The sequence below is a fragment of the Thunnus albacares genome, chromosome 19 (genome assembly GCF_914725855.1).
Source record: "Thunnus albacares chromosome 19, fThuAlb1.1, whole genome shotgun sequence".
Taxonomy (NCBI): domain Eukaryota; kingdom Metazoa; phylum Chordata; class Actinopteri; order Scombriformes; family Scombridae; genus Thunnus; species Thunnus albacares.
This window is the reverse complement of record NC_058124.1, coordinates 24,360,803-24,388,314: the sequence shown is the minus strand read 5'-3', so window position 1 is coordinate 24,388,314 and position 27,512 is coordinate 24,360,803. Positions and strand designations below refer to the sequence as shown.

The 27,512-nt window shown below is 36.1% G+C and overlaps 3 protein-coding genes and 1 long non-coding RNA gene across 12 annotated transcripts in view; 3 read left to right on the top strand and 1 right to left on the bottom strand.

Annotated features, from left to right (window-relative positions):
* The window catches only part of LOC122969377 (major histocompatibility complex class I-related gene protein-like), a 36,291-nt gene extending 34,473 nt beyond the window's left edge, over nucleotides 1–1,818 (top strand). Inside the window, exons 6-7 of one of the 2 annotated variants that reach the window (XM_044335014.1) lie at nucleotides 871–888; nucleotides 1,658–1,818. In XM_044335014.1, the coding sequence (XP_044190949.1) occupies nucleotides 871–888; nucleotides 1,658–1,659 (20 nt within the window). In that variant the 3' untranslated portion in view covers nucleotides 1,660–1,818. Of the gene's footprint in view, nucleotides 1–870; nucleotides 889–976; nucleotides 1,038–1,657 lie in introns of both variants that reach the window. The other variant, XM_044335009.1, reaches the window with a different exon arrangement.
* LOC122969378 (major histocompatibility complex class I-related gene protein-like) overlaps nucleotides 1–10,825 on the top strand; it is a 17,562-nt gene extending 6,737 nt beyond the window's left edge. The window contains exons 1-8 of one of the 4 annotated variants that reach the window (XM_044335017.1): nucleotides 3,408–3,471; nucleotides 6,364–6,630; nucleotides 7,637–7,915; nucleotides 8,019–8,321; nucleotides 9,347–9,445; nucleotides 9,702–9,719; nucleotides 9,810–9,870; nucleotides 10,465–10,825. In XM_044335017.1, the coding sequence (XP_044190952.1) occupies nucleotides 3,423–3,471; nucleotides 6,364–6,630; nucleotides 7,637–7,915; nucleotides 8,019–8,321; nucleotides 9,347–9,445; nucleotides 9,702–9,719; nucleotides 9,810–9,865 (1,071 nt within the window). In that variant the 5' untranslated portion in view covers nucleotides 3,408–3,422 and the 3' untranslated portion in view covers nucleotides 9,866–9,870; nucleotides 10,465–10,825. Of the gene's footprint in view, nucleotides 1–3,407; nucleotides 3,472–6,363; nucleotides 6,631–7,636; nucleotides 7,916–8,018; nucleotides 8,322–9,346; nucleotides 9,446–9,701; nucleotides 9,720–9,809; nucleotides 9,871–10,464 lie in introns of those variants that run through there. The other 3 variants (XM_044335015.1, XM_044335018.1, XM_044335016.1) reach the window with 3 other exon arrangements.
* Nucleotides 10,826–14,043: 3,218 nt separating this feature from the next.
* The window catches only part of LOC122969369 (major histocompatibility complex class I-related gene protein-like), a 47,530-nt gene continuing 34,061 nt past the window's right edge, over nucleotides 14,044–27,512 (top strand). For 2 of the 5 annotated variants that reach the window (XM_044334983.1, XM_044334984.1), the window contains exon 1: nucleotides 14,044–14,179. In XM_044334983.1, the coding sequence (XP_044190918.1) occupies nucleotides 14,044–14,179 (136 nt within the window). Of the gene's footprint in view, nucleotides 14,180–17,613; nucleotides 17,881–18,482; nucleotides 18,762–18,864; nucleotides 19,168–20,258; nucleotides 20,438–27,512 lie in introns of those variants that run through there. The other 3 variants (XM_044334986.1, XM_044334985.1, XM_044334988.1) reach the window with 3 other exon arrangements.
* LOC122969407 lies at nucleotides 15,300–16,064 on the bottom strand. Its single transcript, XR_006399021.1, has 2 exons — nucleotides 15,668–16,064; nucleotides 15,300–15,540 (listed from the first exon to the last, which is right to left on the bottom strand). It is a non-coding gene; the product is annotated as an uncharacterized LOC122969407 (long non-coding RNA).

Genomic DNA, 27,512 nt, shown 5'->3' with positions numbered 1-27,512 from the left:
AGAGCTTTCAGGGAGGACAGGGTGATCAATTCAAAGATGACAGGATGAAAAACATAAAGAACAAAGCTTTAGTATTACAATAACAAAGACACAAAAGGTGTAATACAACAAAGACAGGGAACAGGTACAACATAGACACAGGATGGACACACAGAGGTCTGAAGCACTAAGGTGGTTTTCACCTGCAGATGGTCATTGTATGAATTATTGTGATGCCAAATTAAACCATCACATCAACATGTCCAGTAACATTAATTTCACCTAAAAAGAGACATCATCTGCTTTTGGCAGTATAATTGAGCTGCTGTACTCATATTTACAACTCTGCACATCCTGGACAATAATAAGTTTCCTCAGTAGAAAACTCTCACAGGATTCCCAAACTATCTGTGTGTCACGACGGGGAAAGTCCTGTGTTTTAAGGGATGACAATAAGAAACGTGATCATCAATAATGATGTATGATTATCATACATTATTATAGGTGAAAATACCAAAAGTACATTGGCATGCACTTGATGCACTGTGAATGTTTTGTTTTGGCTCCAGTTTCTCCCTCAGAGTTCCCTGCTGGTCCTGTTATTGGAGGTGTTGTAGGACTGCTGCTGCTCCTGGCAGTCTGCATCACTGGAGTCTTCATCTGGAGAAGGAGAAATAATAGTGAGGGACAAACATACTTTTACTCATCATCAAGTCATTTTAACAACAAATAACAGTGTAACCTGGCTGATGTTCAGTAGCTTGAAAAGCAGAAATCAGTGAAATTAATACAGTGTTTCTATAAAACATTTATTAGTGTTATCTCTGTTTGCTTTCATAAATTCTGACATTTTAAATTTTGAAGTATTGTAATCTCTCATCTGTATTTCAGGATTCAGGCCTGCAAACTGTGAGTATTCTGTCAGTTTCTCTCTCTCTCTATGTACAGATAAATGCAGTTTATAGTTTAAATTAAACACTTTGCTTTTCTTTTATAGCTTCAGACCCATCATCCTTTGAAATTTCTGAGGTCAGAGATGCAGCTCTTAACTGATCACAGTGAGTATTTCATCATGTCATCAACACTGTGCAGATACTGTATGAAGAATCTCTCTGTTGCTCCTCCTGAAACTAGCTACAGTATACTGATATAATACTCTCATAAAGATACTGAAAGTCTGTCTTTATTAAAAAACTGTTTGTCTGATTTGACAGAAATTTTCAGTCAAGTGATCCAGTATAGTTACAGGAAACAGCTGACACTGAGGTTTTAATGTAATACTGATTAAAATTAATTTGGACTAAAATCAAACATATATTTACTGTATAATATGACCACTAATAATTCCAGGTCCTTTTCTATTTGTTACTCTGTCTTTGCAGCTTTCCAGTAAAGATTTAGAGGAGAATAGTGAACTCAAATAAAGATGCTGTGGCTTCAATATTTTATTCTATTTTGCACCATAAATGTTCATTAACAAAACTTGTTTTAATGAATATTGAGATGTGACATCACAGGACCCGTCAGAACGTCACAGGATGCATCAAACTAAAGTGTGAATTCATAGATCAGATTTATGAGTTTCAGGTCGTCTGTGGATGCAGTGAAGAATGATATCTGTGAAGATTGTCTGAGAGCTGATAGAAGCATTAATGTTGATGTGAATCCTCCACTGCAGGAGTAACAACATCTGGAGAGAACTGATGCTGCTGTCCAGCTGTTTCCTCAAACCTTTGGTGGAGATGAATCACTGCAGCAGCTACCAGACACCAAAGAGCCACAACGTTACTCCAGTGGGGCATCTTTTGTCTTCAGATATCAAATTCATATCAGTTAGTCATGTCCAATGTGGGTTAACTTGCACCTGTTTTTGAGCTTTAACAACCATTAGTGAGTGTATCCTTATAGTTGTCCTCTTTTAAAAACAGTAATGTGATGTGTGTGTCTGTGTGTGTGTGTGTGTGTGTGTGTGTGTGTGTGTGTGTGCAGTCATATTAAATGTTAGTCTATGCAATGCATATATATTCAAAGACTCAAACCTAAAACTTTTAATGTTCAACTACTTATGTGTGATTTATGTCTTAGTCTTCCAACACACATTGCTCCTCCAGTCCAAGTAACAGCTGTAACTCTTTTTACACATAAACTTGTAAATGTTTCCACAATTTTACACAACATAAATACATTTTTGAATATTTAGATACTCCTCCTTTCATTGAAACTCACATATTAAAGCAATAACACTTCTTAGAGCTTATATTTGTATCTTATACATTTATCATCTTCACATGTCCTGTATTTGTCATGCAGATGATAAATGTTAATGTCATTGTAACATTATTGTTAATGCTCAGATTATTGATGTTAAAGGATTAATGAGGGTTTTATCTGTGGTACTGACTGATGCACTTTATTTCATATTGCAAAAATGGCAAAATTGATTTGTCTACATGACAGTTTACGTCTTCTCTAAGGTCATGTGATCTGTTTTTGGCTAAATGTGTTCACTTCAGTTAAAGTTTGTCTTTACATCATCTACAAGATAATGATTAGTTATGAATTGTTATTCCATCATCTATTTATTGGTGAATGTAAAAAAACATGATTTTTTTGGTGAACTTCATTTTGTCTAGAGCAGCTGCAACATTTTTAGTGTCATTCTTGTTCTTATTTGTTCTAATAGTATTTATATTTACCTTCGATTAATAAAATAAAATTCTCCTGAAAACCTGCTTAAGAGGTCTTCCTGTTACATCATACCTGTGTTTACCTCAAATGTTCAGATGTGTAGGCTTAAAGGTTTTGTACCAAGTTTTGGGAAACACTCTAGTGAAGATTGTCCCTGATACCTGGAAAGCATGAGCTGACTTTAAAAAAAAATATCAGTTGTCAAAATATGTGAAGATAAAAGAAAAAGTTTACAATACTGCAAACACACACACACACACACACACACACACACACACACACACATACCGCAAATTTTCATTTGTTAATGAAGGAGTACACTGAACCTTGTGACTCTGAGTGTGTATTTCCCTATTTTACCACTAGAGAGCAACATAACTCTGAAATGTCTCAGCTGTGAGGTCACCACAGAGAAACGGCTGCTAGAGCATCTCCACCATCACCACTTCCTCCCCCACAGTCGGGTTATAAAACACTTTAAACTGCCTTATTGAATAAATTGTCTTATATGACTTTAAACAGCTGCTCATGTCACTACATGCTATTAAAATTCTTGTAAATAACAAAACAAAAAAACACATTTCCTGCATTTTCCTGTTGAATCTGATCAGCCAGTCAGATATTGAATTTACTCCTCCTGGTAACACGTGATGCACAGCTATTTATAATTTCTATTGGTCATTTCATTTGACTGTTCACACTGTTAACAGTCTTTCTTCCATCACAGTGTTTTTTAATGTCTGTATCAAATCAAGATGAAGGATTTCATGTTGTTGCTTCTCTTTTGCCATGTTGTATCTCCAGGTAACTGAATATTCTTTTTAAACAGTTGTTTAACTTCTATTTCAGCATTTATGTGCATCATATTCATAAACTGCAAATTTACTGCAGAGATCAACATACTTCAGATTTAAACATGTCTATTCACTGCTGATTCATTTTTTTGTGCTTTTAACAAGTGAAACTTGTGAGAGGTCTTCCCGTTCTCTTGAATGAGAAAGTGTGTCCAAACTTCTGACTAGTACTGTATTCTCTACTTTTACTTCTCTCTCATATCTGTTACATAAACTATTGAGATGTCCAATGAAATGCAGCTATTAATGAGATTAATTCAGATCTGAAACATGAAAGATTAATCTATGAATCTAACCAATAATGCCGTTCAGGTGTCACTGAAGCTGAATATATTCAGGGTTTTGCAGAAATAACAGTTTCTGTACAGTACTGATGTTCTGTATGTTGTTAACATCTGGCTGTGTGTCGGATTATTTCCTTTGACTTTATTGAACAGTGTCATTCATTGAAATGAATTTAAATATAAAAAATAAAACTGTAACAAATGTTTACTCATGCTGTAAACTCAGATTATAGATTCTGTACTGCAGTATAATATAATCTAGGCCTAATATGATATAATATGTTATAATAATATAATTATTCACAGAACAAGAATTAAGTTGAAACCTCAAAGCACATACCTCAAGTATTACTTTAATAAAGGAGTCTTTACATTCTGTATCTGGATTTGTTTTAAATACACAGTGAATGACACCAATGAATTAATGTTTCATAAGAAGACCTTTGTGACTGTAACTGTGATTTCAAAGTAATATTCTCATTACATTTACACCTTCTAATGGCCAGTGCTGTACTGTAGATTACAAGAGTGTTGCAAGACAGGAATACAACATTAACTTATAACATAATAATGTGAAAACTATAAGCCAAGGCGTAAATCATGGGCTAGTCCATGTTTCAGTATATTTTAAAACTACAGATATTCCAAATCTGTCTAAAAAAATGTATTAACACCTTAATAACTGCATGTGTGGAGTTTATGTGACACAAGAGGAGATACTTGAGTATGACCTTCTGCTTCAGACGATGTTGGTCTTTCATTAAGTGTAATGATTCTCACTTAGACTATTAACTGCAGCTTAATGTACCAGCATCATGTAGTAAAACACAATTTCACAGATATTTATCATATTGCAGTATCTCTTTTAAATATAACTGTACATTTACAGCAGAGCTTAAGAGCTTAAACATGTCTATTCACTGCCGATTCATTTTTAACACTGTTTTTATTGTGCTTTAAACATATGAAACTTGTTAGAGGTCTTCCCATTCTCTTGAATGAGAAAGTGTGTCCAAACTTCTGACTAGTACTGTATTCTCTACTTTTACGTGTCTCTCGTATCTATTACATAAACTACTGAGATGTCCAACAAAATACAGATATTAATGAGATGAATTCAGGTCTGAAACGTGTTAGATTAATCTATGATTCTTACCAATAACGCCATTCAGGTGTCACTGACACTGAATATATTCAGGGTTTTGCAGAAATAACAGTTTCTGTACAGTACTGATGTTCTGTATGTTGTTAACATCTGGCTGTGTGTCGGATTATTTCCTTTGACTTTATTAAACACCTGCAGCATCACACAGCAGCTGAAACAATAAGTGCATCTTTAAATTGAGAGAATGATGTGAGCATTTACACACATGACACAGCTTCATAAACACGCCAACAGGATAGATCAGGATCTTAATTAATGTTTTGTGTTCTGCTACACATCCAACAGGTCAGCTGTTACACACAGATTTCAGGTTCATACAATAGAATTGTTGGTAATAAAACAGCCCTCCATCAGAGCTGTCTGGACATTTTTATTTCAAGTAGCTAAAAGTCCATGATAAGCCTATCATTATGCACAAAATGGAATTTCAGTGTTTTAATTGTCTTCTGGGACTGGAGTTGCTGAGGTGAACTTTTAAGCTGCTCAGATAAACCTGAGCCTCTTTCCTACTGGTCCATTTAGGGTCACTTCACCCCTTTTTTCTCCCATACCTCTAGGTTTATTTATCCAGGTTTGGAGATTTGAGGGTTTGAAGTTTTTGATACTGATGTCATTGAACATTATTCACCAAAGTCACCATTCTGAAATTATTTAATCAGATTTGTACAGATTTGTTTTATTTTTTCCACATCGACTAAACACAGATCAGGTTGCTGGGCTCATATTATAGTAGCTTCCTACTTATGATTATGTATAAACGTTTTTAAAAATCTGAATAATGAAATTAAATAATATGATAAAATCACATAATTCCTAAAAAGTAAGATATTTTGTCACTATTCAAGCAAAAAAGGCAAATTAGAGAAAACACTGATAAATAGTTGTAATTCATATGCTTTGCTCACCATATGTTGTTCCACTTTCAGGAATCTCATAGCAGTGTACAGATATTTATATGAAGATTTACATTTTGATTAGATTTACACTTGAATGTATATGTAGTCATTACTAACCTTATATAAAATGATGATCAGTAAGACTAATAAAGCTGTCTTAGTCATTATGGCAAATGTGCCAACAAAAAATTGCCTATTAACATATCCAGCATTCATTTGTGTTTTGAGTTGTGTTTTTGGCTGCCTGGCCAATGGAAGGTCAATATTCACTCTCCTTTTAGCTTTTGTTTAGTCTCAATCATTCCAAGTATAATATCTGGCTCTTAGGTTGGTAGATGTTCTACTTTCATCACCAGCTCATCACTAACTTTGTGTGTTTGAGGTTTCATGCTGGACAAAATATTGAATGTAATTAAATGTTATTATCACAAGTATAGATAAATGCATGATTAGTAAAAAATGAACTTAAAAACCCTTCAAACTTCTTTCTCTTACAGTGAAACACTCGCTGAAGATTTTCATTACATCGTCCTCTGGAGTCAAAAACTTCCCAGATTTTGTGGGTGTTGGGATGGTTGATGAAGTTCCAATGGTTTACTATGACAGCATCAGTAACACAGTAGAAGCCAAACAGGACTGGAAACAAAAAATGTTTGAAGATGATCCACAGCACTTGGAGTGGTGCAAGCAGCAGTTTTTATTATACCAATATTACTACAAAGCTCACATTGACATTTTGAAGCAGCAACTGAACCAAACTGAAGGTAAGTAAAATACTGTAAAAATGTAAAGTTGTGTTTTTTGTCAAATAGCAAACAGATATAGTTGCATTATAAACACACATGTTTACATGTTCAAACACATACACAGTTTACTAATTGTGCATATATTCTTCCCTCATATCTCTCCATCTATTACCAGCCATGTAATGTGAGGGACTCTTTCAAAATGGGTCGTCAATATTAATATTATATATAGTTTCCCTGGTAGCTATGTGCTGGATTCACTGAAAAACTGAGCAAATGGGTTCTACATTTGAATCATGGTGTGTGTGTGTGTGTGAGTGTGTGTGTGTGTGTATGCGTGCGTGTGTGTGTGCGTGTGCGTGTGTGTGTGTGTGTGTGTGCGTTTGTGTGTGTGTATGTGTGCGTGTGTGTGTGTGTGCGTGTGTGTGTGTGTGTGTGTGTGTGTGTGTGTGTGCGTGCATGCGTGTGTGTGTGTGCGTGTGTGTGTGTGTGTGCGTGTGTGTGTGCGTATGTGTGTGCATGTGCGTGGGTGTGTCTGTGTGTGTGTGTGTGTGTGTATGTGTGTGTGTGTGTGTGTGTGTGTGTGTGTGTGTGTGCGTGTGTGTGTGTCTGTGTGTGTGTGTGTGTGTGTGTGTGCGTATGTGTGTGCATGTGCGTGGGTGTGTCTGTGTGTGTGTGTGCGTGTGTGTATGTGTGTGTGTGTGTGCGTGTGTGTGTGTGTGTGCGCGTGTGTGTGTCTGTGTGTGTGTGTGTGTGTGTGTGTGTATGTATGCATGTGTGTGTGTGTTGCCCTTCTTGTCATGTTTGGTTTGATCTGGATGCTTAAAAACTGCAGGTCAAGTACGTTTTGGTTGGAAAGTTTGACCCCTTGATGTCAGTTTGTGTATTTCTGTGTGTTGGTCTTGCAATGAAGAGGTGACTCTTCCACATGTTCCTTGACATTTTCTAAATTGCAGCCTCACATAGGCTCCAGCCACCTGTAACCCTCTGTGGGATCTCACTCTGCACTCTGTCTCTCTCTCAGGTGTCCACATCTTCCAGATGATGGATGGCTGTGAATGGGATGATGAAACTGGAGAGGTTAATGGTTTTGGTCAGTTTGGTTATGATGGAGAAGACTTCATAGCATTTGACCTGAAGACACTGACATGGATCGCTCCAAAACCACAAGCTGTCATCACCAAACACAAGTGGGACAGAGATAGAGCTCTCAATGAAAGGTGGAACTACTTCATCACCCAGCAGTGCCCCGAGTTAGTGAAGAGAAATTTGGACCTTGGGAAGAGCTCTCTGCTGAGAACAGGTAGAATCACATGACCTGATGTAGTTTCATGGACACAACAATATTTAAATGCATCTTCTGTTTCTAACCTCCCTCCCACACCCCTCACCATTTATCTCTCCAGAGCTTCCCTCAGTGTTTCTCCTCCAGAAGACTCCCTCCTCTCCAGTCAGCTGCCACGCTACAGGTTTCCACCCTTACAGAGCCATGATGTTCTGGAGGAAAGATGGAGAGGACCTTTATGAGGACGTGGAACACGGAGAGATCCTCCCCAACCATGATGGATCCTTCCAGATGAGTGTTGACCTGAACCTTTCATCAGTCACACCTGAAGATTGGAGGAGGTACGAATGTGTGTTTCATCTCTCTGGTGCAAAGAACGACATCGTCACCAAACTGGACAAAAAAGTGATCAGAACCAACTGGGGTAAGACTGGAATACTGACTTTACAATGTTTTTTTATTAAACGTAGGTTGAGGCTGAAGGTTAGTTAATTACAGGGTTAACAAACAAAACTGCTGTTCTGCTCATTCAAATAAATATTGTTTCTTACTTGTTACATTATGTACATGACCTACTAAAAATTAATTTAGTGAATGCAACAAAAAACAGTTCAAATCTAGTGGTGTGCCAGCAAATGATTAGGAGCACAGGTCTGTCACAAATCTAACCAAATTAAACATAAAACATAATTTCAGAAAAAAGAAACACAACATGCAAAATGCTAGACCACATTTTTACTTTACTTGTATTTTATTTATTGCACTGTCATGGGATTACTCACAAGACAATCTACTGTTTGTATGTGAAAATAACATTTATTAAAACAAGTAAGAACAAACTAGAACTGTTGCTGATCTGAGGAAACATGTGACCATGCAGGAGAGAGCAAGAGCTTTCAGGGAGGACAGGGTGATCAACTCAAAGATGACAGGATGAAAAACATAAAGAACAAAGCTTTAGTATTACAATAACAAAAACACAAAAGTTGTAATACAACAAAGACAGGGAACAGGTACAACATAGACACAGGATGGACACACAGAGGTCTGAAGCACTAAGGTGGTTTTCACCTGCAGATGGTCATTGTAAGAATTATTGTGATGCCAAATTAAACCATCAGATCAACATGTCCAGTAACATTAATTTCACCTAGAAAGAGACATCATCTGCTTTTGGCAGTATAATTGAGCTGCTGTACTCATATTTACAACTCTGCACATCCTGGACAATAATAAGTTTCCTCAGTAGAAAACTCTCACAGGATTCCCAAACTGTCTGTGTGTCACGACGGGAAAGTCCTGTGTTTTAAGGGGATGAAAATAAGAAACGTGATCATCAATAATGATGTATGATTATCATACATTATTATAGGTGAAAATACTAAAAATGCATTGGCATACCCTTGATTCACTGTGAATGTTTTGTTCTGGTTCCTTTTTCTCCCTCAGAGTTCCCTGCTGGTCCTGTTATTGGAGGTGTTGTAGGACTGCTGCTGCTCCTGGCAGTCTGCATCACTGGAGTCTTCATCTGGAGAAGAAGAGATAATGGTGAGAGACAAACATACTTTTACTCATCATCAAGCCATTTTAACAACAAATAACAGTGTAACCTGGCTGATGTTCAGTAACGTGACCTCCTACTAAAGAGTTACTCTCTTATCTTTCAAAATAAGAAGAATAAGAAGAAATCAGTGGAATTAATACAGTGTTTCTATAAAACATTTATTAGTGTTTTATTTGTTTGCTTTCATAAATTCTGACATTTTACATTTTGAAATATTGTAATCTCTCATCTGTATTTCAGGATTCAGGCCTGCAAACTGTGAGTATTGTGTCAGTTTATCTCTCTCTCTCTATGTACAGATAAATGTAGTTTATAGTTTAAATTAAACACTTTGTTTGTCTTTTATAGCTTCAGACTCATCATCCTCTGATCCATCTTCAGTCAGAGATGCAGCTCTTAACTGATCACAGTGAGTATTTCATCATGTCATCAACACTGTGCAGATACTGTATGAAGAATCTCGCTGTTGTTCCTCCTGAAACTAGCTACAGTATACTGATATAATACTCTCATAAATACACTGAAAGTCTGTCTTTGGTAAAAAACTGTTTGGCTGATTTGGCAGAATTTCTAAGTCAAGTGATCCAGTATATTTACAGGAAACAGCTGACACTGAGGTTTTAATGTAATACTGATTAAAATTATTTTGGACTAAAATCAAACATATATTTACTGTATAATATGACCACTAATAATTCCAGGTCCTTTTCTATGTGTTACTCTGTCTTTACAGCTTTCCAGTAAAGATTTAGAGGAGAATAGTGAACTCAAATAAAGATGCTTTTATTCTATTTTGCACCATAAATGTTCATTAACAAAACTTGTTTTAATGAATATTGAGATGTGACATCACAGGACCCGTCAGAAAGTCACATGATACATCAAACTAAAGTGTGAATTTATGAGTTTCAGGTCGTCTGTGGATGCAGTGAAGAATGATATCTGTGAAGATTATCTGAGAGCTGATAGAAGCATTAATGTTGATGTGAATCCTCCACTGCAGGAGTAACAACATCTGGAGAGAACTGATGCTGCTGTCCAGCTGTTTCCTCAAACCTTTGGTGGAGATGAATCACTGCAGCAGCTACCAGACACCAAAGAGCCACAACGTTACTCCAGTGGGGCATCTTTTGTCTTCAGATATCAAATTCATATCAGTTAGTCATGTGATGTACTGTCTTTGATGATGATGGGAGACATACATCACTTTAACCTCTGCTTCTAATGCTGGAGTCAAACCTAAAACTTTAAATGTTCAACTACTCATGCTTTCACTAATAATTAGTTTGACAGTTTGCATTTTAGAAACACTAATGAAGATTCTGCACTAGGCCACGATTGAAAAAACACAGTTTTTGTTTCTCTCTTTGTTTCATTGTGATTACAGTTTGAACACTGCATCTCAACTTCTCTCACTTTAACCAAAGTATAAATATCTGAGTTATGTTTTAGTCTTCCAACACACATTGCTCCTCCACACCAAGTAACAGCTGTAACTCTTTTTAAACATAAACTTGTAAATGTTTCCACAATTTTACACAATATAAATACATTTTAGAATATTTAGACACTCCTCCTTTCATTGAAACTCACATATTAAAGCAATAACATTTCTTAGAGCTTATATTTGTATCTTATACATTTGTCATCTTCACATGCCCTGTATTTGTCATGCGGATGATAAATGTTAATGTCATTGTAACATTATTGTTAATGCTCATATTATTGATGTTAAAGGAGTAATGAGGGTTTTATCTGTGGTACTGATAGATGTACTTTATTTCATATTGTCAAACTGGAAAAATTGATTTTTCTACATGACAGTATACATCTTCTCTAAGGTCATGTGATCTGTTTTTGGCTAAATGTTTTCACCTCAGATAAAGTTTGTCTCCACATCTACAAGTTAATAATCAATTATGAATTGTTAATCAATCATCTTTTCACTGGTGAATGTGAAACATGATTTTTTGGATGTCACAGTTCTCAGATGTGTCACATACATTAGGTATAGAAATTATCTCCTGTCTGTACATGAGGTCAAATGAGAATTATTTTTAACTTATCTTCTTTTTTTATTTGGTGAACTTCATTTTGTCTAGTGGAGCTGCTACATTTTCTAGTGTCATTCGTGTTCAATTTATTCAATTAATAATTACAATTTTCCTGAAAACCTGCTTAAGACGTCTTCCTGTTGCATCATACCTGTGTAAACCTCAAATGTTCAGATGTGTAGGCTTAAAAGTTTCCTTCCAAGTTTTGGGAAACACTTTAGTGAAGCTTGTCCCTGACATCTAGAAAGCATGAGCTTACTTTTTAAAATGTTATCAGTTGTCAAAATGTGTGAGGATAAAAGAAAAAGTTTACACTACTACAGAGGAGTACACTGAACCTTGTGACTCAGAGTGTGTCTTTCCCTATATCACCACTAGAGAGCAACATAACTCTGAAATGTCTCAGCTGTGAGGTCACCACATAGAAACAGCTGCCAGAGCATTTACACACCTCCAACATAACAAAGGGTTTCCTGACTTAGTTTTCAACAGTTAAAGCAAGAAACAGCCTGTTTCCATGAAAGATCAGACCAATACAGTTAAAGTGAAAATTAAACTGTAACTTTTCAACCTTGTTACTGAAGGTTTAAACACTTGTAAATTATCATCAAATAAATGCAAAACATGTCTTTAATCAAAACTTAGCAACAGATAAACAGCAAAGTACTTTTGGAAACGATCACCTGCATAGACCTCTGTACTGTAAGTGATGGTCATGATGTTTAGATGTCAGAAAGGAGGTTGGTAGTAAAATTCTTAACAGATACATTTACACTATTTTATTTCCTTAATGTCAGTGTTGTGTTGATGACAGCAGAAACTGTCATTCAGAAACCTTTAACACAATTGTTGCATCTATAGGAGGAAACAAACATCTCAGACAGTCTTCTTCACCACACCACATTTTGAAGTCCCCACAGTCAGGTTAATGATATAAAGTGTATATAAACCCTTAAAATCAGCACCTATTTGATGTCAAATGGAGATGGGATGAGGATTCTTGTCATGTTTGGTTTGATCTGGATGCTTAAAAACTGCAGGTCAAGTACGTTTTGGTTGGAAAGTTTGACCTCTTGATGTCAGTTTGTGTATTTCTGTGTGTTGGTCTTGCAATGAAGAGGTGACTCTTCCACATGTTCCTTGACATTTTCTAAAATGCAGCCTCACATAGGCTCCAGCCACAAATTCATGTAGGGAAATATTACTTTTAGGGAAAAAAATTAATTAAGTAAATTGCAACACTAAAGACATTTACCACAAAAATATCAGTAGTCTCAACTAAACAACCTACACCAAACACAGACTCACTGAGGGCTAAAAATCAGAGAACTACTAACCCAAAACAGATACACAATAAATTAATGTCATAAAAATTAGTCAAAAAGTCTTTTTTGGTTGGTATTTGTGACCTTGAAAAAGTCGCTTTTTCAGTAGTGATATTTATCTTAGTGCGGTGCAACACAATTGTATAAACCCTCTGGAACAATATGATTACAGTTTGTCTAATAGGTTTAAAAAGAGTGTTGGTTCTGAACATCTCCACTTGGAGGATTAATCTGCTATTGGGCCCTGAGGCAAAGGTTTGTTGTTGGGCCCCTGTTGTCCCCCACTATATATGGCATAACTCTACAGCTGAAATGATTAGATGATTATTGATTAGTTGATTGACATAACGTTAATTGGCAACAATTTTGATAATTGATTGAACATTTAAGTAATTTTTTAACTAAATAAATTATAATTCTCTTGTACCAGCGTCTGAAATGTGAATATTTGCGATTCCACAGTTTCCAGTGACAGTAAACTCAACATCTTTAGGTCTTTGACTGTTGGTCAGACAAAACAATTAATCTGAATATGTAATATGATCTGCATTTTTTTAAAAACTATTTTCTGACATTTTAGACACTGAACAATCGATCAATGTTACGATGTTACAGTTTCATTTGGCAGGCACTTTTATCCAAAGAGAGGTACACATGAGAGTTAATAAATCACAAGCAAGGATCTATTCAGGAGAGATCAAAGCGAGTTAAGTGCCGTGTAAGTTCAGGTCCAATTGCAGTTCAGCACTCACCGCTGTGTGAATCATGATTAACTAGGTTACTCTTGTTGTATGCAAAGGTCATACCAGGATAATTCACCAGGATAATTCAAACCGAGATATGTGCAGTAGCCTATAGTATATGCCTGTGTAGCGATACGCATGGGCCCTCTCGGGTCGTACTAATTTAAGTAAAATAACTGATGTTCTGACTCAGGCAATTCAGAATAGTTGTCCATTATAAATCCAGACAACTGTAAAAATCGCACCACTGAATCACCGAATGCACACTATTGTGAATCAGTGAACTTGTAGATCTTTTTTTGTACTTTCAGCTGTCAAATATGTATAATTATTACATTTGCTCCAAGGGTAAAATGTGTGTCTGTATAGATAAGTGATAGTCAGTGGGCTGGACATCTTCACGCATCATTTGCAATATGATACTGGTGTATTTTGGTCCCACCTTCCCAAACAACACACTATGACGCACAACAAAATTAAAACGGCGACTAGTTTGTCCACTGCAGTGGTCACTCAACAGGACTCCCCAAAAAGTCATGCCATGAAGACAATGGAGCTTGTTTTTCTGCTCATCTTCTTTCCGGTCACACTTTCAGGTAAGATTAACTTTAAAATGTGTTGTTTTTTTTTTTAACATTTAGTTGTCGAAAATTACTTGTTTGGTTTTAAGTGAGAGTGTAGAAGGCTTAGAGTGATACAGTTCACTTTCACTTTCAAATTGGGCACTTTTACGCCATTTACATCAAGCTTTACCTGTACCATTTTTGATAAGTCGTCCTTTGTAAAGGGTTTAATCAATGGCTTTAGCAATGGTAAATAAATTATTTACAAATCCTTTATAGACCGGCGCGACTATTATTCAAGCAGTGTTCCAGTCTCAACATGCCAAATCAAAATGAATGCCATGTAATTAAACATTTTTCCACTACTGTAGTTGTAACCACTGCTTCAGCTTACCATAAAATAATTACTGAGACCATATGAGTGTAACAACTGAGCAGAATTTATTTAGGGTGTCATAGCAGTTTACTACTTACATCCAGTTATTTGTATTAATTGCTGTACTGGAGCATAGCTATCCTTATTATACTGAAGATAATCACAGAGTATCTTTATCTTACTTCCTCACATACCTTATGGACATGAAATTAAAGGAAACTTACACTTCCATTAAAATGAAATGGATGGTTATAGATGCATAACAAATTGAACCCTGGTGGGGGGGGAATTATGTTTTCTGTGAAAACAAAAAAAAATCAACTTTCATGTACGGTATCAGTCCGGAGTTTGGACACACCGTCCCATTCTGACTAGTACTGTAATTTGCTTCTTTTATTTCTCTATAGTATCTATTACATAAACTGTTGAGATGTATCAATGAGATTAATTCATGTCTGAAACATGTTGGATTAATCTGTGAATTTTACCTGTAATGTCGTTCAGGTGTCACTGACACTGAATATATTTTGCTGAAATAACAGTTTCTGTACAGTTCTTGTGTTCTGTATGTTGTTAACATCTGGCTGTGTGTCATATTATTACTTTTGACTTTATCAAATAGTGTCATTATTGACATGACCTAAATATAAAACATACAACTCTAACAGATTGTTTTAAATGTGTACTCATACTGTAACCTCAGATTACAAATAATATAATACATTAAAACAACATAATATTCACAGAACAAGAATTAAATTGAAATCTCAAAGCACAGACCTCAAGTATTACTTTAATAAAGGAGTCTTTACATTTTGTATCTGGATTTGTTTTAAGTACACAGCGAATGACATCGATGTTGTGGAAACTTGACTTTGTGGTAGCTGAGTTATTTAAAGAGTCTCTGCGTTGGCCCACCAGTTAAAATGAGGACCAGAGATGAGAGCCATTCAACGGTTTACTGTTTTGTTCACAGGATTTCCACTTAAATAGTTGACTTTCACAGACGATTTAAAGGCTAAAAGGAAACTGAAAACAATAATCAGTAAACAAAAGTACTATAATAAATCTCAATCAAATCAAAGCACTTGTTTAGTTATTGAACACAGAAACAGCAATAACTACAATACACTTCCTTAACTTACATAAATTATGCATCTGGTGCACAGTCAACTGGAGAAGGTAGCTGATATCACACAGAGGTCAGCATGCTGCAGCAGACAAAGGGAGAGACTGAGCCAGGCTTCTCATCAGTTCAGGTGTGGCCCGTTAGGTTGAGACTAAGTCCCGCCCACCTAGGACTGGGCAGGAAGGAGGATTTTCTACAAATGATTTAATGTTTCATAAGAAGACCTTTGTGACATTAACTGTGATTTCAAGGCAATATTCTTATTACATTTACACCTTCTGAGGGCCAGTGCTGTACTGTAGATCACCTGTGAGACCGACTCAGGTGTTGCAAGGCAGGAATATAACATTAACTTATAATGTGAAAACTATAGGCTAGGTATAAATCATGGGCTATATCACATCTCGGTGTATTTTAAAACTACAGATATTTCAAAACTGTCTCAAACAAAAATGTATTAACACTTTAATAACTGTATGTGTGGAGTCTATGTGACACAAGAGGAGATACTTGAGTATGACCTTCTGCTTCAGACGATGTTGGTCTTTCATTAAGTGTAATGATTCTCACTTAGACTATTAACTGCAGCTTAATGTACCAGCATCATGTAGTAAAACACAATTTCACAGATATTTATCATATTGCAGTACCTGTTTTTAATTAGGCATAGTTTTTGTTTACTGAATACTAATATTAAAAATACAACTTATTATTCATATAATCTTTAAACCAGTTGGTGTAACTTCTATTTCAGCCTTTACATTTCTCTTTTTAAATATAACTGTACATTTACTGCAGAACTTAACATACCTCAGATTTTGACATGTCTGTTCACTGCTGATTAATTATTGATTAAAGACAATAAATTATATTGATTAGTAAAGAGGCACATTGCATTAACAACAGAAAAGCAGTTCAAAGATATTTTCTTCAAATATGTTTTCATATGATGTGGCTTCTCCTATATTAGGACTAAATGTATAACCATTAGCTATAATAAGATATTTACCTCATTTTTTAGAGGAAATATCTCTATTTCTGAATTCAAAAGAAACTATTTTGTAATTATGAGGTCTTTATCTTGTAATCATCTGACCTAGGCCTGATTTAGTTGGCTTTTGTTCCCTCTTGCTTTGAGGTTTTTGATACTGATGTCATTAAACATTATTCACTAAAGTCACATTTCTGAAATTATTTCATCAGATTTTTACAGTGTTTTGTTTTTTCCACCAGACCAACTAAATGCAGATCAGGTTTCTGGGCTCATATCATAGCAGCTTCCTACTGTACTAATAACTCATATTAATTATTATAATTATATACAGATTTTTTAAAAATGTGATTAATCAAATTAGATAATATAATAAAATAACATAATTTTTAAAGATTAAGATATTTTGTCACTATTCACGCAAAATAAGGCACAGTAAGGAAGACAGTGATAAATAGTTGTAATTCATATGCTTTTCTCACCATATGTTGTTCCACTTTCAGGAATCTCATAGCAGTGTACAGATATTTATATCAAGATTTAACATTTTGATTAGATTTACACTTGAATGTATATGTAGTCATTACTAACCTTATATAAAATGATGATCAGTAAGTTTAATAAAGCTGTCTTAATCATTATGGCAAATGTGTCGACAAAAAATTGCCTATTAACATATCCAGCATTCATTTGTGTTTTGAGTTGTGTTTTTGGCTGCCTGGCCAATGGAAGGTCAATATTCACTCTCCTTTTAGCTTTTGTTTAGTCTCAATCATTCCAAGTATAATATCTGGCTCTTAGGTTGGTAGATGTTCTACTTTCATCACCAGCTCATCACTAACTTTGTGTGTTTGAGGTTTCATGCTGGGCAAAATATTTAATGTAATTAAATGTTATTATCACAAGTATAGATAAATGCATGATTATAAAAAAATGAACTTAAAAACCCTTAAAACTTCTTTCTCTTACAGTGAAACACTCTCTGAAGTTTTTCTTCACAATGTCCTCTGGAGTCAAAAACTTCCCAGATTTTGAGGTTGTTGGGATGGTTGATGAAGTTCAATGGGTTTACTATGACAGCATCATTAACACAGTGGAAGGCAAACAGGACTGGTCACAAAAAATGTTTGAAGATGATCCACAACATTTGGAGTGGTACACTCAGAAGTGTTTATTACACCAAAATAAATACAAAGCTCACGCTGACATTTTGAAGCAGCAACTGAACCAAACTGAAGGTAAGTAAAAATACTGTCAAAATGTAAAGTTGTGTTTTTTGTCAAATAGCAAACACATATATTTTTATTATAAACATGTTTACATGTCCAAACACATACACAGTTTACTAAATGTGCATATATTCTTCACTCATATCTCTCCCTCTATTACCAGCCATGTAATGTGAGGGACTCTTTCAAAATGTGTCGTCAATATTAATATTATATATAGTTTCCCTGGTAGCTATGTGCTGGATTCACTGAAAAACTGAGCAAAAGGGTTCTACATTTGAATCCCACCCTTTGTGTGTGTGTGTGTGTGTGAGTGTGTGTGTGTGTGTGTGTGTGTGTGTGTGTGTGTGTGTGTGTGTATGTGTGTGTGTGTGTGTAGCCCTTGTCATGTTTGGTTTGATCTAGATGCTTAAAAACTGCAGGTCAAGTACATTTTGGTTGGAAAGTTTGACCCCTTGATGTCAGTTTGTGTATTTCTGTGTGTTGGTCTTGCAATGAAGAGGTGACTCTTCCACATGTTCCTTGACATTTTCTAAATTGCAGCCTCACATAGGCTCCAGCCACCTGTAACCCTCTGTGGGATCTCACTCTGCACTCTGTATCTCTCTCAGGTGTCCACATCTTCCAGATGATGGATGGCTGTGAATGGGATGATGAGACTGGAGAGGCTAATGGTTTTGCTCAGTATGGTTATGATGGAGAAGACTTCTTAGCATTTGACCTGAAGACACTGACATGGATCGCTCTAAAACCACAAGCTGTCATCACCAAACACAAGCGAGACAGAGATAGAGCTCTCAGTGAAAGGTGGAACTACTTCCTCACCCAGCAGTGCCCTGAGTTATTGAAGAAGTATTTGGACCTTGGGAAGAGCTCTCTGCTGAGAACAGGTAGAATCACATGACCTGATGTAGTTTCATGGATACAACAATATTTAAATGCATCTTCTGTTTCTAACCTCCCTCCCACACCCCTCACCATTTATCTCTCCAGAGCTTCCCTCAGTGTTTCTCCTCCAGAAGACTCCCTCCTCTCCAGTCAGCTGCCACGCTACAGGTTTCTACCCTCACAGAGCCGAGATGTTCTGGAGGAAAGATGGAGAGGAGCTTCATGAGGACGTGGAACACGGAGAGATCCTCCCCAACCATGATGGATCCTTCCAGATGAGTGTTGACCTGAACCTTTCATCAGTCACACCTGAAGACTGGAGGAGGTACGACTGTGTGTTTCATCTCTCTGGTGCAAAGAACGACATCGTCACCAAACTGGACAAAAAAGTGATCAGAACCAACTGGGGTAAGACTGGAATACTGACTTTATAATGTTTTTTATTATACATGAAATTTGCCATGAACATTTAGAAGATGTTAAACCTGAGCTCTGATTTTACAATTTGAATGAGTTCAAAACAATCTTGACTTTCTGGAGCTGAATGTTAGTTAATTACAGGGTTAACAAACAAAGCTGCTGTTCTGCTCATTCAAATAAATATTGTTTCTTACTTGTTACATTATGCACATGACCTACTAAAAATTACTTTAGTGAATGCAACAAAAAACAGTTCAAATCTAGCGGTGTGCCAGCAAATGATTAGGAGCACAGGTCTGTCACAAATCTAACCAAATTAAACATAAAACATAATTTCAGAAAAAAGAAACACAACATGCAACATGCTAGACCACATTTTTACTTTACTTGTATTTTATTTATTGCACTGTCATGGGATTACTCACAAGACAATCTACTGTTTGTATGTGAAAATAAGATGTATTAAAACACGTAAGAACAAACTAGAACTGTTGCTGATCTGAGGAAACATGTGACCATGCAGGAGAGAGCAAGAGCTTTCAGGGAGGACAGAGTGATCAACTCAAAGATGACAGGATGAAAAACATAAAGAACAAAGCTTTAGTATTACAATAACAAAAACACAAAAGGTGTAATACAACAAAGACAGTGAACAGGTACAACATAGACACAGGATGGACACACAGAGGTCTGAAGCACTAAGGTGGTTTTCACCTGCAGATGATCATTGTATGAATTATTGTGATGCCAAATTAAACTATCAGATCAACATGTCCAGTAACATTAATTTCACCTAAAAAGAGACATCATCTGCTTTTGGCAGTATAATTGAGCTGCTGTACTCATATTTACAACTCTGCACATCCTGGACAATAATAAGTTTCCTCAGTAGAAAACTCTCACAGGATTCCCAAACTGTCTGTGTGTCACGACGGGAAAGTCCTGTGTTTTAAGGGATGACAATAAGAAACGTGATCGTCAATAATGATGTATGATTATCATACATTATTATAGGTGAAAATACCAAAAATGCATTGGCATGCCCTTGATGCACTGTGAATGTTTTGTTCTGGTTCCAGTTTCTCCCTCAGAGTTCCCTGCTGGTCCTGTTATTGGAGGTGTTGTAGGACTGCTGCTGCTCCTGGCAGTCTGCATCACTGGAGTCTTCATCTGGAGAAGGAGAGATAATGGTGAGAGACAAACATACTTTTACTCATCATCAAGCCATTTTAACAACAAATAACAGTGTAACCTGGCTGATGTTCAGTAACTTGATCTCCAACTGAAGAGTTACTCTCTTATCTTTTAAAATAAAATCGGTGGAATTAATACAGTTTTTCTATAAAACATGTATTAGTGTTTTCTTTATTTGCTTTCTGAGTAATCTGTCAGTTTATTTCTCTCTCTCTCTCTCTCTCTCTCTCTTCATCGCTTCAGACTCATCATCGTCTGATCCATCTTCAGTCAAAGATGCAGCTCTTAACTGATCACAGTGAGTATTTCATCATGTCATCAACACTGTGCAGATACTGTATGAAGAATCTCTCTGTTGCTCCTCCTGAAACTAGCTACAGTATACTGATATAATACTCTCATAAATATACTGAAAGTCTGTCTTTGTTAAAAAACTGTTTGGCTGATTTGACAGAATTTCTCAGTCAAGTGATCCAGTATAGTTACAGGAAACAGCTGACACTGAGGTTTTAATGTAATACTGATTGAAGGTTTTACATTCTGGACCAAAATCAAACATATTGGATATAATATGAAATCAAATACTGTATAATATGACCACTAATAATTCCAGGTCCTTTTCTATTTGTTACTCTGTCTTTGCAGCTTTCCAGTAAAGATTTAGAGGAGAATAGTGAACTCAAGTTAAGATGCTGTGGCTTCAATATTTTATTCTATTTTGCACCATAAATGTTCATTAACAAAACTTGTTTTAATGAATATCGAGATGTGACATCACAGGACCCGTCAGAAAGTCACATGATACATCAAACAAAAGTGTGAATTCATAGATCAGATTCATGAGTTTCAGGTCATCAGTGGATGCAGTGAAGAATGATATCTGTGAAGATTATCTGAGAGCTGATAGAAGCATTAATGTTGATGTGAATCCTCCACTGCAGGAGTAACAACATCTGGAGAGAACTGATGCTGCTGTCCAGCTGTTTCCTCAAACCTTTGGTGGAGATGAATCACTGCAGCAGCTACCAGACACCAAAGAGCCACAACGTTACTCCAGTGGGGCATCTTTTGTCTTCAGATATCAAAGTCATATCAGTTAGTCATGTGCAATGTGGGTTAACTTGCACCTGTTTTTGAGCTTTAACAAGCATTAGTTAGTGTATCCTTATAACTGTCCTCTTTTAAAAACAGTAATGTTATGTGTGTGTGTGTGTGTGTGTGTGTGTGTGTGTGTGTGTGTGTGTGTGTGTGTGTGTGTGTGTGTGTGTGTGTGTGTGTGTGCAGTCACATTAAATTTTAGTCTATGCAATGCATATATATTCAAAGACTCAAACCTAAAACTTTTAATGTTCAACTACTTATGAGACTTATGTTTTAGTCTTCCAGTACACATTGCTCCTCCAGTCCAAGTAACAGCTGTAACTCTTTTTACACATAAACTTGTAAATGTTTCCACAATTTTACACAACATAAATACATTTTTGAATATTTAGATACTCCTCTTTTCATTGAAACTCACATATTAAAGCAATAACACTTCTTAGAGCTTATATTTCTATCTTATACATTTGCCATCTTTACATGTCCTGTATTTGTCATGCAGATGACAAATGTTAATGTCATTGTAACATTATTGTTAATGCTCAGATTATTGGTGTTAAAGGATTAATGAGGGTTTTATCTGTGGCACTGACTGATGCACTTTATTTCATATTGCAAAAATGGAAAAATTGATTTGTCTACATGTCAGTATACGTCTTCTCTAAGGTCATGTGATCTGTTTTTGGCTAAATGTGTTCACTGCAGTTAAAGTTTGTCTTTACATCATCTACAAGTTAAAGATTAATTATGAATTGTTAATTGATCATCTTTTTATTGGTGAATGTAAAACATGATTTTTTGGTGAACTTCATTTTGTCTAGAGCAGCTGCAACATTTTCTAGTGTCATTTTTGTTCTTATTTGTTCTAATAGTATTTATATTTACCTTCAATTAATAAATAAAATTCTCCTGAAAACCTGCTTAAGAAGTCTTCCTGTTACATCATACCTGTGTTTACCTCAAATGTTCAGATGTGTAGGCTTAAAGGTTTTGTACCAAGTTTTGGGAAACACTCTAGTGAAGCTTGTCCCTGATACCTGGAAAGCATGAGCTTACTTTTTAAAATTTTATCAGTTGTCAAAATATGTGAGGATAAAAGAAAAAGTTTACACTACCACAAAATACACACACACACACACACATACACACACACACACACATACACACACACACAAACACATACATATCACAAATTTTCATTTGTTAATGAAGGAGTACACTGAACCTTGTGACTCAGAGTGTGTATTTCCCTATTTTACCACTAGAGAGCAACATAACTCTGAAATGTCTCAGCTGTGAGGTCACCACAGAGAAACAGCTGCTAGAGCATCTCCACCATCACCACTTCCTCCCCCACAGTCGGGTTATAAAACACTTTAAACTGCCTTATTGAATAAATTGTGTTATATGACTTTAAACAGCTGCTCATGTCACTACATGCTATTAAAGTTCTTGTAAATAACAAAACAAAAAAACACATTTCCTGCATTTTCCTGTTGAATCTGATCAGCCAGTCAGATATTGAATTTACTCCTCCTGGTAACACGTGATGCACAGCTATTTATAATTTCTATTGGTCATTTCATTTGACTGTTCACACTGTTAACAGTCTTTCTTCCATCACAGTGTTTTTTAATGTCTGTATCGAAGCAAGATGAAGGTTTTCATGTTGTTGCTTCTCTTTTGCCATGTTGCATCTCCAGGTAACTGAATAATCTTTTTTGAATAGTTATGTAACTTCTATTTCAACAGTTATATTTATATTTTAAAATATAATTGCACCCTATTCATAAACTGCACATTTACTGCAGAGATCAACATACTTCAGATTTAAACATGTCTATTCACTGCTAGTTCATATTTTTGTGGTTTTAACAAGTGAAACTTGTGAGAGGTCTTCCCATTCTCTTGAATGAGAAAGTGTGTCCAAACTTCTGACTAGTACTGTATTCTCTACTTTTACTTCTCTCTCATATCTATTACATAAACTATTGAGATGTCCAATGAAATGCAGTTATTAATGAGATTAATTCAGATCTGAAACATCTTAAATTAATCTATGAATCTAACCAATAATGCCGTTCAGGTGTCACTGAAGCTGAATATATTTGGGGTTTTGCAGAAATAACAGTTTCTGTACAATACTGATGTTCTGTATGTTGTTAACATCTGGCTGTGTGTCGGATTATTTCCTTTGACTTTATTGAACAGTGTCATTCATTGAAATGAACTTAAATAAAAAAAAAATAAAACTGTAACAAATGTTTACTCATGCTGTAAACTCAGATTATAGATTCTGTACTGCAGTATAATATAATGTAGGCCTAATATGATATAATATGTTATAAGAATATAATTATTCACAGAACAAGAATTAAGTTGAAACCTCAAAGCACATACCTCAAGTATTACTTTAATAAAGGAGTCTTTACAATTTGTATCTGGATTTGTTTTAAATACACAGTGAATGACATCAATGAATTTAATGTTTCGTAAGAAGACCTTTGTGACTGTAACTGTGATTTCAAAGTAATATTCTCATTACATTTACACCTTCTAATGGCCAGTGCTGTACTGTAGATTACAAGAGTGTTGCAAGACAGGAATACAACATTAACTTATAACATAATAATGTGAAAACTATAAGCCAAGGCGTAAATCATGGGCTAGTCCACATTTCAGTGTATTTTAAAACTACAGATATTCCAAATCTGTCTAAAAAAATGTATTAACACTTTAATAACTGCATGTGTGGAGTCTATGTGACACAAGAGGAGATACTTGAGTATGACCTTCTGCTTCAGACGATGTTGGTCTTTCATTAAGTGTAATGATTCTCACTTAGACTATTAACTGCAGCTTAATGTACCAGCATCATGTAGTAAAGCACAATTTCACAAATTTTTATCATATTGCAGTATCTCTTTTAAATATAACTGTACATTTACTGCAGAGCTTAACATACCTCAGATTTTGACATATCTGTTCACTGCTGATTAATTATTGATTCAAGTCAATAAAATATATTGATTGGTATCGAGGCACATTGCATTAAGAGCAGAAAAAACTGGAGAGATATTTTCTTCAAATAATTTGTTCTCATAATAATGTAGCATCTCCTATAGTAGGATTAAATGTATAACTAATAGCTATATTATGTTGAAGATATTTACCTCATCATTGAGAGGAAGTATCTGGTTAATATGAATTCATCAGAAACTATTTTGCAATTACGAGGTCTTTATCTTGTAATCATCACTGACCTAGGCCTGATTTAGTTTGCTTTTGTTCCCTCTTGGTTTGAGGTTTTTGATACTGATGTCATTGAACATTATTCACCAAAGTCACATTTCTGAAATTATTTTGTGTTGTTTTGTTTTTTCCACCAGACCGACTAAACACAGATCTGATTTTTTTAAAAATGTAATTAATCAAATTAAATAATATAATAAAATAACAAAATTTCTACAGATTAAGATATTTTTCATTATTCAAGCAAAATAAGGCAAATTAGAGAAAACACTGACAAATAGTTGTAATTCATATGCTTTGCTCACCATATGTTGTTCCACTTTCAGGAATCTCATATCAGTGTACAGATATTTATATCAAGATTTAACATTTTGATTAGATTTACACTTGAATGTATATGTAGTCATTACTAACCTTATATAAAATGATGATCAGTAAGGTTAATAAAGCTGTCTTAGTCATTATGGCAAATGTGCCAACAAAACATGGCCTATTAACATATCCAGCATTCATTTGTGTTTTGAGTTGTGTTTTTGGCTGCCTGGCCAATGGAAGGTCAATATTCACTCTCCTTTTAGCTTTTGTTTAGTCTCAATCATTCCAAGTATAATATCTGGCTCTTAGGTTGGTAGATGTTCTACTTTCATCACCAGCTCATCACTAACTTTGTATGTCTGAGGTTTCATGCTGGGCAAAATATTGAATGTAATTAAATGTTATTATCATAAATATGGATGAATGCATGATTATAAAAACAAAAAAGAACTTAAAAACCTATTAAACTTCTGTCTCTTGCAGGGAAACACACACTGAAGTTTTTCCTCACTTTGTCCTCTGGAGTCAAAAACTTCCCAGATTTTGTGATTGTTGGGTTGGTTGATGAAGTTCCAGCAGGTTACTGTGACAGCATCAGTAAGAAAGTAGAAGGCAAACAGGACTGGTCACAAAAAATGTTTGAAGATGATCCACAGTACTTGGAGTGGTGCACACAGCAGTGTTTATTAGACCAATATGACAACAAAGCTCAAATTGACATTTTGAAGCAGCAACTGAACCAAACTGAAGGTAAGTAAAAATACTGTAAAAATGTAAAGTTGTGTTTTTTGTCAAATAGCAAACAGATATAGTTCCATTATAAACACACATGTTTACATGTTTACATGTCCAAACACATACACAGTTTACTACATGTGCATATATTCTTCACTCATATCTCTCCCTCTATTACCAGCCATGTAAAGTGAAGGACTCTTTCAAAATGGGTCGTCAATATTAATATTATATATAGTTTCCCTGGTAGCTATGTGCTGGATTCACTGAAAAACTGAGCAAAAGGGTTCTACATTTGAATCATGGTGTGTGTGTTGTGTGTGTGTGTGTGTGTGTGTGTGTGTGTGTGTGTGTGTGTGTGTGTGTGTGTGTGTGTGTGTGTGTCTGTGCGTGTGCGTGCGTGTGTCTGTGTGTGTGTGTGTGTGTGCGTATGCGTGTGTGTGTGTGCGTGCGTGTGCATGTGTACGTGTATGCGTGTGTGCGTGCATGTGTGCGCGCGTGTGTGTGTGTGTGTGTATGCGTGTGTGTGTGCGTGCGTGTGCGCGTGTGTGCGCGTGTGTCTGTGTGTGTGTGTATGTGTGTGCGTGCGTGTGCGTGTGTATGCGTGCGTGTGCCTGCGTGTGTGTGTGTGTGTGTGCACGTATGTGTGTGTATGTGTGTGCGTGCGTGTGTGTGTGTGTATGCGTGTCTGTGTGTGTGTGTGTATGTGTGTGTGTGCGTGTGTGTGTGTATGTGTGTGCGTGCATGTGTGTGTATGCGTGTCTGTGTGTGTGTGTGTGTCTGTGTGTGTGTATGTGTGTATGTGTGTGTGTGTGCGTGCGTGCGTGTGCATGTGTGTGCGTGCGTGTGTGCGCGCGTATGTGTGTGTGTGCGTGTGTCTGTGTGTGTGTGTGTGTGTGTGTGTGTGTGTGTGTGTGTGTGTGTTGCCCTTCTTGTCATGTTTGGTTTGATCTAGATGCTTAAAAACTGCAGGTCAAGTACATTTTGGTTGGAACGTTTGACCCCTTGATGTCAGTTTGTGTATTTCTGTGTGTTGGTCTTGCAATGAAGAGGTGACCCTTCCACATGTTCCTCAACCTTCTCTAAATGCGGGCTCACATAGGCTCCAGCCTCCTGTAACCCTCTGTGGGATCTCACTCTGCACTCTGTCTCTCTCTCAGGTGTCCACATCTTGCAGAGGATGAACGGCTGTGAATGGGATGATGAGACTGGAGAGGTTAATGGTTTTTCTCAGTTTGGTTATGATGGAGAAGACTTCTTAGTATTTGACCTGAAGACACGGACATGGATCGCTCCAAAATCACAAGCTGTCATCACCAAACACAAGTGGGACAGAGATAGACCCATCAATGAAAGGTGGCTCAACCAGCAGTGCCGTGAGTTAATGAAGAAATATTTGGACTATGGGAAGAGCTCTCTGCTGAGAATAGGTAGAATCACATGACCTGATGTAGTTTCATGGACACAACAATATTTAAATGCATCTTTTGTTTCTAACCTCCCTCCCACACCCCTCACCATTTATCTCTCCAGAGCTTCCCTCAGTGTTTCTCCTCCAGAAGACTCCCTCCTCTCCAGTCAGCTGCCACGCTACAGGTTTCTACCCTCACAGAGCCATGATGTTCTGGAGGAAAGATGGAGAGGAGCTTCATGAGGACGTGGAACATGGAGAGATCCTCCCCAACCATGATGGATCCTTCCAGATGAGTGTTGACCTGAACCTTTCATCAGTCACA